This window comes from Salmo salar, chromosome ssa15 (genome assembly GCF_905237065.1).
Source record: "Salmo salar chromosome ssa15, Ssal_v3.1, whole genome shotgun sequence".
Lineage (NCBI taxonomy): Eukaryota > Metazoa > Chordata > Actinopteri > Salmoniformes > Salmonidae > Salmo > Salmo salar.
The window spans coordinates 74,160,953-74,173,630 of record NC_059456.1 but is presented as its reverse complement, the minus strand read 5'-3'; the positions used below and the strand labels follow the sequence as shown (position 1 = coordinate 74,173,630).

At 43.3% G+C, this 12,678-nt stretch overlaps 1 protein-coding gene across 2 annotated transcripts in view; it reads right to left on the bottom strand.

Moving 5' to 3' along the window:
• Positions 1 to 12,525, bottom strand: part of LOC106572145 (phosphatase and actin regulator 3) — a 57,804-nt gene extending 45,279 nt beyond the window's left edge. For both annotated transcript variants that reach the window (XM_014146036.2, XM_014146035.2), the window contains exon 1: positions 12,088 to 12,525. In XM_014146036.2, coding sequence (XP_014001511.2) covers positions 12,088 to 12,199 — 112 coding nt within the window. In that variant the 5' untranslated portion in view covers positions 12,200 to 12,525. The remainder of the gene's footprint in view (positions 1 to 12,087) is intronic.
• Between the last annotated feature and the right edge of the window lie 153 nt (positions 12,526 to 12,678).

The window sequence follows — 12,678 nt, the reverse complement described above, 5'->3', positions numbered from 1 at the left end:
CTGCTACTTCAATAACAAATGTTGGTTTGGTCCAAAATAATCCATCGTTATATCCGAATAGCGGCGTTTTGTTCGTGCGTTCCAGACACTATCCGAAATGGTAAAGAAGTGTCGCGCGCATGGCGCAATTCGTGACAATAAAATTTTTAATATTCCATTACCGTACTTCGAAGCATGTCAACCGCTGTTTAAAATCAATTTTTACGCCATTTTTCTCGTAGAAAAGCGATAATATTCCGACAGGGAATCTCCTTTTCGGCAAACAGAGGAAAAAAAAAATCACAAAGGCGGGGGCGGTCGGGTCACGCGCATAAGCCCAGAGTCCCTTGATCGGCCACTTGAGAAAGGCGACAATGTGTTTCAGCCTGGGGCTGGAATGACGACATTGTTTTTTCCCGGGCTCTGAGCGCCTATGGAAGACGTGGGAAGTGTCACGTTAGAGCAGAGATCCTTAGTAAAAGATAGAGATGGAAAAGAAGTTCAAGAAATGGTCAGACAGGCCACTTCCTGTAAAGGAATCTCTCAGGTTTTGACCTGCCATTTGAGTTCTGTTATACTCACAGACACCATTCAAACAGTTTTAGAAACTTTAGGGTGTTTTCTATCCATATGTAATAAGTATATGCATATTCTAGTTACTGGGTAGGAGTGGTAACCAGATTAAATCGGGTATGTTTTTTATCCAGCCGTGTCAATACTGCCCCCTAGCCCTAACAGGTTTTAAGATGACGTTGCTTCCAGAGGCAGTTTGGAACTCGGTAGTAAGTTTTGCAACAGAGGACAGATGATTTTTACGTGCTACGTGCTTCAGCACTTGGCGTTCCCATTCTGTGAGCTTGTGTGGCCTACCATTTCGCGGCTGAGCTGTTGTTGTTATTAGACGTTTCCACTTCACAATAACAGCACTTTACAGTTGACTAGGGCAGCTCTAGCGGGGCAAAAAAAAATTGACGAACTGACTTGTTGGAAAGGTGGCATCCTATGAAGGTGCCACATTGAAAGTCACTGAGCTCTTCAGTAAGGCCATTCTTCTGCCAATGTTTGTCTATGGAGATTGTAAGGCTGTGTTCTTGATTTTATACACCTGTCAAGGTGTGGCTGAAAGGGATTACAGCCTCGAGTCTTCTTGGGTATGACGCTACAAGCTGGCACACCTGTATTTGGGGAGTTTCTCCCATTCTTCTCTTCAGATCCTCTCAAGCTCTGTCAGGTTGGATGGGGAGCGTCGCTGGACAGCTATTTTCAGGTCTCTCCAGCAGGCGCTCATCAAGGATCCCTGTACTTTGCTCTGTTCATCTATCCTGACTAGTCTCCCGGGCCCTGCCGCTGAAAAACATCTCCACACCATGATGCTGCCACTACCATGATTCACCATAGGGATGGTGCCAGGTTTCCTCCAGACGTGACGCTTAGCATTCAGACCAAAGAGTTTAAACTCTGTTTCATCAGACCAGAGAATTTTGTTTCCCATGGTCTGAGAGTCTTTTAGGTGCCTTTTGGCAAACTCCAAGAGCTGTCATGTGCCTTTTACTGAGGAGTGGCTGCCATCTGGCCACTCGCCTGATTGGTGGTGTGCTGCAGAGATGGTTGTCCTTCTGGAAGGTTCTCCCATCTTCACAGAGGAATTCTGGAGCTCTGTCATAGTGACCATTGGGTTCTTGGCCACCTCCCTGACCAAGGCCCTTCTCCCCCGATTGCTCAGTTTGGTCGGGCAGCCAGCTTTTGTAACAGTCTTGGTGGTTCCAAACTTTTTCCATTTAAGGATGATGGAAGCCACTGTGTTCTTGGGGACCTTCAATGTTGCAGACATTTTTTGGTACCCTTCCCTAGAACTGTGCCTCGACACAATCGTGTCTCTGAGCTCTGCGGACAATTCCTTTGACCTCATGGCTCGGTTTTTGCTCTGACATGCACTGTCAACTGTGGGACCTTATATAGACAGGTGTGTGCATTTCCAAATCATGTCCAATCAATTGAATTTACCACAGGTGTACTCCAATGAAGTAGTAGAAACATCTCAAGGATGATCAATGGAAACAGGATGCACCTGAGCTCAATTTCGAGTCTCATAGCAAAGGGTCTGAATACTTATGTAAATAAGGTATGTTTTTTAAAAATGTGTAATACATGTGCAAAATGTTCTAAAAACCTGTATTCGCTTTGTCATTATGGGGTATTGTGTGTAGATTGATGAGTAAAATATTGTATTTAAAATACATTTGGTAATAAGGCTGTAACATAATTGTAGAAAAAGTCAAAGGGTCTGAATAATTTCCGAATGCACTGCATAGTGTAGCTAGCTGAGGAAGGCCCAGAAGATCGTGAAGGACTCCAGTCACAACTAATGTTGAAAACGTATCGTTACTAGTGAGATTCCAGTAACCAATCATATTGTCGTGATATGTTTAAGTTGACAGCTATTACTTCAATCTTCTGGGCCTTCCTCAGCTAGCTACACTATACAGTGCATTCTATAGGCAGGATATATGGCCAATATAAGTCGATTGTACTACTGATGTATTTCATTCATTTTGAGCTCAATGTACACATTTCACCATTTCAATATTTACTCAAGGTGATTCATTTTTTGTAAGTATTTTTATTTACAAAATACAAGCCGGCATTCTTTTCCTAAATTATTCAGTTGTGCGGTTTTCATTTCTCCCTACTGCTCCAGTAGCAAACCTAGCTGCTCCAATAGAGTTTAATCTTAAAGATACAGTAGCCCTTCGTGTTAAGCAATTGTTACATAAAGTGGCGAGCTTGCCAGGAAGAACATCAAGATGGGTTTCCAGTCATTCCTCATTTGTCAGAGAAGGAGCTGATGGAAAAACAAAGAGCTGACGCCAGCATCAGAGAGGTCGTCACTCAGTTGGAAACAGGGGAGAAACCTCCTCCCACTGTTAGAGCCAAGCTCCCAGAACTCTCTCTGTTGCTACGTGAGTGGAACCAGTTGGAGCTAAAGAATGGTGTTCTTTACAGGAGAAGGCAGGAAGGAGCCAACACTACTTTGCAGTTAGTGCTTCCAGAAGAACTGAGAGCAGTTGCATTGAAAAGTCTGCATGATGATATGGGCCATATGGGCATGGAGCGCACAATGGATCTCATATGATCCCGGTTCTATTGGCCCAAGGTGTCAATGTCTGTGGAGGAGAAGATTAAGACCTGTGACCGCTGTGTGTGACGTAAAACCCTCCCAGAGAAAGCTGCACCTCTAGTTAGCATTAAGACCTGCAGGCCTTTGGAGCTAGTATGCATGGACTTCCTTTCTTTGGAGCCTGATCGTAGTAACAAAGGATATACTGGTAATTACAGATCATTTTACCAAGTACGCAGTGGCCATACCGACTCCCAACCAGAAAGCCCGCACCATTGCAAAGTCGCTCTGGGACCACTTCATTGTGCACTATGGCTTTCCTGAGTGGGTCCACAGCGACCAAGGTCCTGATTTTGAATCACAAACAATCAAAGCGCTGTGTGAGATTGCTGGAATCAAGAAAGTGAGAACAATGCCATATCATCCAAGAAGAAATCCTGTTGAGCGTTTTAACAGGATGATACTCCAGATAATTGGTACTCTGAGCATGCATGACAAAACTCACTGGCGTGACTTCGTTAAACCACTTGTACATGCATTCAACTACACAAAGAATGAAGTCACCGGCTTCACTCCATATGAACTAATGTTCGGGAGACAACCTAGACTATCAGTTGGCATAGCCTTCAAACTACCTGTTAATGACCAGAAGAAATTGCATTCACAGTATGTGCAAGACTTGAAGAGTCACCTGCAAGAAAGCTACAGGATAGCCACCCGGAACGCTCTCAAAACAGCTGAACAAAACAAAGCCAGATTTGACAGGCATGTCACAGAGTTCACCCTTGACGTTGTTGACAGAGTCCTTGTGAGAAATGTTAAACTGAGAGGGAAACATAAGTTGGCTGATAAGTAGGAAACCGACATTTATGTAGTCACCAAATGTTCAAGTGATATACCGGTGTATATACAGTCAAGCCTGAGAGCAAGGATGGTCCACTATGCACACTGCCCCATGACCTTTTACTGCCTTGTGAATTCTTGTCTGCGACTACACCTGAAAAACTTGTCACGTCGCAGCACATCTGAAAACCTCACACACACGCCTTCTTCCAGTTACTGAAGAAGATGAGACACATTCAGATTCTGATGATGACTTCTGGGTTGAAAACGCAAAAAGTCAAAAGCCTGTTAGGTTTACCAAGGTCTATGATAGGTCGTTCCAACGAGGCAGAGCCTGATGACGTTACAGCAGACCAAGAAGTCCTTGCAGAAGAAGTTAGAACAGTACATCAGACTGATAACTTACCTGAAGAACCTGAAACACCTGACAGTGAGACAAACAACTTACCTGAACATTCTGCAGATCCTCTCGAAGAAGTTTCTCTCATCATAGACAAAGAGTTACCCATTTTCCCTGACATGTCTGAAAGTGCTGAAGAGACATGACACAAGGGACAATGTCCCTATTGAACATGCTCCAGTTGACCCCCTCTGTGGAGGAAAATAATAGTAAGCAGCAACATGAGGAAACTGCCAGCGCTATCCGGCATTCTTTCAGGCAGTGAGAGAGACCAGAAAGGTACTCTGTCTGGAAACCCCCTAACCTTTGTTATTCAGTCCTTGTTCCAAGGGTTATGTGCAGCCCTCACAAGTTCACTGAATGGATTTGATCAATCAGAAGTTAAGTGTTTCCTGTGCAAGGTCATCCAGTGACCATATAGCCAACAAGATGCAACGGGACATGCGTACCTTCAAGAGGGGAGGTTGTAACGCAGGTCAACTAATGTTGAATATTAACATTACTTTTGAGATTCCAGTAACCAATCATATTGTGATCTGTTTAAGTTGACAGCTATTACAAATCAGCTGTCAGAAACTGCACGATGAGCAGTTTATTTTGAGCCAATCAAAACTCAATATTCTCTTAGTCCCTCTCCTAACCTCACGTTATACACCAGTTGGCGCCAACATGCTGAAAAAGAGCTAGAACAGAACGTGAAGAGCTACCGCTATTCCATAGAAGAAAAACAAACAAAGTTTCAAATTGTTGAGAAGTTGTATAAAACTGAACTAAAAAAAGAACTGGATATTAACACTCACTTATCTATACGAATGTGCTGTGAAGGGATTGAGGGAAAGATTGATGCTAGGATTTGGTGAGTTTTCGTATGGAGAACGAGCTGCTAGCGATTAGGCTAGCTAAGCTATTGCTAGCATTTTGTGCATGTTCATACTGAACCAAGCATACGCACAAGCCGTTAACATTTAGGCTAGCTCAGCTATCAATCAATTTAAATAGCAAATGTTAGTGATCATGCTAATCATGCAGGGAAAACTATTTTAGTGTGACTTTTATAAAATATGATTAGCTAGTACCATAATCCATTTTGGTACACTTATGTTTTATATTACTTTATAAGAAATTACATGTAGGTGTAAGCACTAGTACTTTTCATTTGCCCGGGCTAGTCTATTGTTCAGTCCACGTGAGCTTAGTGCTGTAGTTAAAGTGTAAAGCATTTTGACTAAGTTCTATTTTCTTAGTCCTGTAAGAGATTAAAGCTAAGCACTATATTAATGGTTATATGAAAGGAGATAGATAGATACTGCTCAAAAAAATAAAGGGAACACTTAAACAACACAATGTAACTCCAAGTCAATCACACTTCTGTGAAATCAAACTGTCCACTTAGGAAGCAACACTGAGACAATAAATTTCACATGCTGTTGTGCAAATGGAATAGACAACAGGTGGAAATTATAGGCAATTAGCAAGACACCCCCAATAAAGGAGTGGTTCTGCAGGTGGGGACCACAGACCACTTCTCATTTCCTATGCTTCCTGGCTGATGTTTTGGTCACTTTTGAATGCTGGCGGTGCTTTCACTCTAGTGGTAGCATGAGACGGAGTCTACAACCCACACAAGTGGCTCAGGTAGTGCAGCTCATCCAGGATGGCACAGCAATGCGAGCTGTGGCAAGAAGGTTTGCTGTGTCTGTCAGCATAGTGTCCAGAGAATGGAGGCGCTACCAGGAGACAGGCCAGTACATCAGGAGACGTGGAGGAGGCCGTAGGAGGGCAACAACCCAGCAGCAGGACCGCTACCTCCACCTTTGTGCAAGGAGGAGCAGGAGAAGCACTGCCAGAGCCCTGCAAAATGACCTCCAGCAGGCCACAAATGTGCATGTGTCTGCTCAAACGGTCAGAAACAGACTCCATGAGGGTGGCATGAGGGCACAACGTCCACAGGTGGGGGTTGTGCTTACAGCCCAACACCGTGCAGGACGTTTGGCATTTGCCAGAGAACACCAAGATTGGCAAATTCGCCACTGACGCCCTGTGCTCTTCACAGATGAAAGCAGGTTCACACTGAGCACGTGACAGACGTGACAGAGTCTGGAGACGCCGTGGAGAACGTTCTGCTGCCTGCAACATCCTCCAGCATGACCGGTTTGGCGATGGGTCAGTCATGGTGTGTGGTGGTATTTCTTTGGGGGGCCGCACAGCCCTCCATGTGCTCGCCAGAGGTAGCCTGACTGCCATTAGGTACCGAGATGAGATCCTCAGACCCCTTGTGAGACCATATGCTGGTGCGGTTGGCCCTGGGTTCCTCCTAATGCAAGACAATGCTAGACCTCATGTGGCTGGAGTGTGTCAGCAGTTCCTGCAAGAGGAAGGCATTGATGCTATGGACTGGCCCGTCCGTTCCCCAGACCTGAATCCAATTGAGCACATCTGGGACATCATGTCTCGCTCCATCCACCAACGCCACGTTGCACCACAGACTGTCCAGGAGTTGGCGGATGCTTTAGTCCAGGTCCTGGAGGAGATCCCTCAGGAGACCATCCGCCACCTCATCAGGAGCATGCCCAGGCGTTGTAGGGAGGTCATACAGGCACGTGGAGGCCACACACACACTACTGAGCCTCATTTTGACTTGTTTTAAGGACATTACGTCAAAGTTGGATCAGCCTGTAGTGTGGTTTTCCACTTTAATTTTGAGTGTGACTCCAAATCCAGACCTCCATGGGTTGATAAATTGGATTTCCATTGATTATTTGTGTGTGATTTTGTTGTCAGCACATTCAACTATGTAAAGAAAAAAAGTATTTAATAAGATTATTTCTTTCATTCAGATCTAGGATGTGTTGTTTAAGTGTTCCCTTTATTTTTTTGAGAATGTAATATATATATATATATATATATATATGATCCTGTTTGTAAAACAGGTCAGGTTTTTTGAGTATGGATTCAGTTCCACCAAGGATGGCGAGCCGCCCGAACCCAGGACATCAATAAGGTTTGCATGCAAAGATTTATTTTCCTTGGAGAACACTGAATTTAGGATATAGGATTTTTGTAGGATTTTTCTTGAAAGAGATCATTGCATCATACATTGCAGTGGGACTGTTATAAGCAACTTAGTGTTTATTGACAGGCATAGTCACTCACATCTGATTCCATGTCATAGTGGTTTATACGTCAGTATTTGTGAATTGGGTTGTGTTTTTCTGAGGATTCATGTTTATTGTATTGCTACTGAACTTTGAAATCTGAGAGACCCTCAGATAGAGTTGGGTGCACCCTAGTAAACTATAGGCAGAATATTTGGCCAATATAAGTCGATTGTACTACTGATGTATTTTGCATTCATTTTGAGCTCAATGTACAAATTTCACTATTTCAATATTTACTAAAGGTGATTCATTTTTTGTAAGTATACTGCTCAAAAAATAAAGGGAACACTAAAATAACACATCCTAGATCTGAATGAATGAAATAATCTTATTAAATACTTTTTTCTAATACTTTTTTTCTAATTGCCTATAATTTCCACCTGTTGTCTATTCCACTTGCACAACAGCATGTGAAATGTATTGTCAATCAGTGTTGCTTCCTAAGTGGACAGTTTGATTTCACAGAAGTGTGATTGACTTGGAGTTACATTGTGTTGTTTAAGTGTTCCCTTTATTTTTTTGAGCAGTGTATTTTTATTTACAAAATACAAGCCGGCATTCTTTCCTAAATTATTCAGTTGTGCGGTTTTCATTTCTCCCTACTGCTCCAGTAGTGAACCAAACTGGTCCAATAGAGTTTAAGCTTAAACATACAGTAGCCCATAGTGTTAAGCAATTGTTACAAACATTTCACTGCACCTTTTAAACCTGCTGTAAACTGTGTACATGACAAATAAACTTTTATTTGATTTGAGCTTCACCTTACACCAATCAAGTCCTTCCAGATCTGAGTGTACTAGGACTTAATTACAGTGTAGGGGATGTAGGTAGGGATCCATTCTCGACCGGAGCACTGAACGCGCCTCCTGAGCTTTTGTTAATCCTTACCCCCTACACAGTATTCTCCTAGGGTGCAAAGCATCCCATGCTTCGCTGCCTCAATGGTCAGATGCTGCTAATAGACTACAGTAAGTGAGACTTTGCGCTAGTGACTCAGTATTAGCAGGAGTGGGTAAAGGACTTGTGCCTGAACAAACTGATTGAACGGTAGGGGCTTTAGGAAACCATTACCGTGTCAACCATGTGTGGTATTACATATACATTCTAAGTGGCGTATTTAAGACCCTGTAGTGTTTTTCCCAAATGTCTTCAGACTGGGTGCAAAACCCTTCAAAGTAACATCCTGGCAACAACATCTCAGGCTGTAAGTATTTGTTTAAGCCCGTTCATATCACCCATTGTGCTTAAAATAAAATAAAAAGCCCTTAAAAATAATGCAAATGTAGTGGTACAGTGCATTGCCTCAGCAAGGATGAAGGGTCAAATTGCCTTGAACGCTCTACAGCTAATGCGGTGTCTTTGTCCTCTTGTTTTGTCTTCTCTCTATGGCGTTAACGAAGTGGATGAATACTGTGTCAGTCTCTGCAGCTGCAAAGGCCACTGCGTAAAAGGCTTAGTAATCCTTTGGCAGAGACCGCGGGCCGAGAGTTCTGCGACGCTTACACAGTGACGATAAACTGAGGACGGACCATGTGTACTTTTGGTCACCAGACACTGCTACTGTTCTCTTGAATGAACTGTGTTGACAGTATGCTCCATTAGCTGTGCCCTGGGAATGGACGTAAGTCACATGTGTAGGCACATTAAAGTATAAGACCAGGTTCTCATAGTCACTGCTTCAATCCCTGTTCATGTGTGATGTTGTTTACTAAGGTGTAACTAGAGGGCATACTGTTACATTATCACTTACAGGTTTGTGACAATTAGATTAGCCATAAGCGGAGCAGTTTCATAAAACATTTGCTGTATACGGTTGATGAATGAAGATGGTAGAGACAGTTGTAAAAGTGCAAAAAAATAATAATAATCGAAACAGATAGCTGGTTGAAATATGAATAGACTTCAGTGGTTTTGTGAATCATGCATACTTGACCACCATGCTTCTGGTGCGTGTGTGTGTGTGTGTGTGTGTGTGTGTGTGTAAGGGACCAGTAAATGTTGAAGAAGAACCCACTCAATCCATAAATATGCCATAAACATACTGTCTTCTTCAACAGACACGGGCTGGCACCAACACTAAACTGTCCAATGAAATATTTTATGCAACTGTGTTAAAAATAGGCCCATCATCATAACAAAATGCCATTAGGCCTGTTGCCGTTGTCTAAAAGCACTTGAGAATAAAAACGCTTGGTTGATAAACATTCTAGGGAATGAGGGCATGTCTGTTTATGATAGGAAAGTGATTAATCAGCCATATAGGTGAAAACAGCTGAGAGGTATGTTAACTGAAAGGGGAATAGCCTAATGATTACTCAAGGTGCCCCGTGCACGCCTGCATGGTCCACGCCACAGTGAATCGATGTTCTATAGGGCTGCACAGATGTGGAAGTCTTTGATCCTATACATCATGTGGAACGCAGGGTCATTGATCATAGGACTGTTTGATCTGCTCAGCATGGGAACCAATTGATGCTGTCAAACGCAATGGCTGAGTTGGGATGGGCAAGGGTCCATGGAATGAGTGTCCAATATAGGCTACTATCCGAAACCCAGTGTTATGCTTAAGGAAATTGTTCAAATAATCATAATACATACACTATGTATACAAAAGTATGTGGACACCCCTTCAAATTAGTGGATTCGGCTATTTCAGCCACACCCATTGCTGACAGATGTATAAAATCGAGCACACAGACAGGCAATCTCCATAGACAAACATTGGCAGTAGAATGGCCTTACTGAGGAGCTCGGTCAGTTCGTCAAATTTCTCCCCTGCAAGAGCAGCTCCGGTCAACTAAGTGCTGTTATTGTGAAGTGGAAACGTCTAGGAGCAACAACGGCTCAGCCTCGAAGTGGTAAGCCACACAAGCTCACAGAACGGGAGCGCCGAGCGCTGAAGTGTGTAGCGCATAAAAATTGTCTGTCTTCGGTTGCAACACTCGCTACTGAGTTCCAAACTGCCTCTGGAAGCAATGTCAGCACAAGAACCTGTTCGTCGGGAGCTTCATGAAATGGGTTTCAATGGCCGATCAACTGCACACAAGCCTAAGATCACCATGCACAATGCCAAGTGTTGGTTGGAGTGGTGTACAGCTCGCCGCCATTGGACTCTGGAGCAGTGGAAACGCATTCTCTGGAGTGATGAATCATGCTTCACCATCTGGCAGTCCGACGGACTAATCTGGGTTTGGCGGATGCCAAGAGAACGCTACCTGCCCGAATGCATAGTGCAAGCTGTAAAGTTTGGTGGAAGAGGAATAATGGTCTGGGTCTGTTCTTCATGGTTCGGGCTAGGCCCCTTAGTTCCAGTGAAGGGAAATCTTAACGCTACAGCATACCGTGACATTCTAGACAATTCTGTGCTTCCAACTTTGTGGCAACAGTTTGGGGAAGGCCCTTTCCTGTTTCAGCATGACAATGCCCCTGTGCACAAAGCGAGGTCCATATAGAAATAGTTTGTTGAGATCGGTGTGGAAGAACTTGACTGGCCTGCAAAGAGCCCTGACCTCAACCCTATCAAAAAAACCTTTGGGATGAATTGGAACGCCGACTGCGAGCCAGGCCCAACATCAGGCCCCGACCTCACTAATGCGCTTGTGGCTGAATGGAAGCAAGTCCCTGCAGCAATGTTCCAACATCTAGTGGAAAGCTTTCCCCGAAGAGTGGAGGCTGTTATAGCAGCCAAGGGGGGACCAACTCCATATTAAATGCACATGATTTTGGAATGAGATGTTAGAGGAGCAGGTGTCCACATACTTTTGGTCATGTAGTGTAGTAATATTTTTTTTTTAATCAACCTTGTTCCGACATCATTTCAACCAAACAGAATGTATGTGTTGGTTGAATCAACTTGGAAAACGGATCGGATTTGCAAAAAGTCATCAATAAGGGAATTTTCACCCAACTTCTTACCTAAATCCAATGACTGGGTCACATGTTTGGTTGATTTCACGTTAGTTGACAACTCAACCAAATGTAAATAAAAACTAGACGTTGAACTAACATTTGTGCACAGTGGGAGTGTCTGTGCGCTCAATGTAACGAATCAAAATATAACCTAGCGACGAAAAAAAGCGTCTAGACATTTCGCCTAAAATGATTGACCACACCACATGCGCTTTCTTCACTGTAGGCTGTCATCTTCGCGTCCAATCTTATTAGGCCAATAAATAAATGTAGCAATGATTCAATTATGATTTAAATACTATGGGTTTGTGTAAAATAGTCTTTGCAGTATAGTATAGGCTAGCCTACAGTTAATTTCTAATCAGCACATTTACTGCAAAACCATGCGCGCATACGGCTCCAAATATTACGCACAAATAGCGTATTTTGGGAGAGCATCCATTCATTTGAAATAGAACTGGATGAAAATGGCAAACGCGTCAGGATATTTCTCTCTCTGAATTCTCAGAGAATCACTTTTATGAAATGTTTTGCTGTCAAATGGAAGCATGGGGTGCTTATTATTCCGATGTGGTCCTCATATCCCATTTAGCAATACCAAAGCGATTAGACTTATAATAAAACGCCAATATCATAGCCTATAGAATATCCTGACAATAAAATATGTAGGCCTATCTTACCTGTGTTGTGCACTAGATCGATGCCGGATTCGGTGAGTAGGTTTGGGTCACTTTGAGATTTGCCTCGTTGCAAAAGACAGCCGTCTATTCCATTTCCATCGGATGTAGCCATAGGGATAGAGCACAGGAATTCTGAATAAAATATTGAAAACCCTACCAGAGGCAGGCAACTTCAGAAGTAAACAGCAGTAGTGCAGATATAATTCGTTATGACAACAGCGGCTTTGAGCATCTAATGGGGGGCCATGGGTGCTGAGCAGAAATTCCTTGTATGTTGGAGCGCGTGTGGACGTGGGAGCGGTGATACGGATGTGCCCATCTATATTCCTGCGTTCATAACCAAGTGGGAATGTGGTAAATATCAGTTGGATGGATTCAAGTGCTTTGCTCGCAACATTGGCTAGGTTTATATGCTGGTTTATACAGACAGACCCTTAAAAAAAAAAATCCCCACTAATTGGTCTTTTGACCAATCACATCAGATCTTGTTCAGCTCTGATTGGCCAAAAGACCAATTAGTGAGAAACAGATATCAAAATTGGGCTTCCTGTGTGAATGCAGCCATTGTAGCCAGCAACACACATTTAGGCC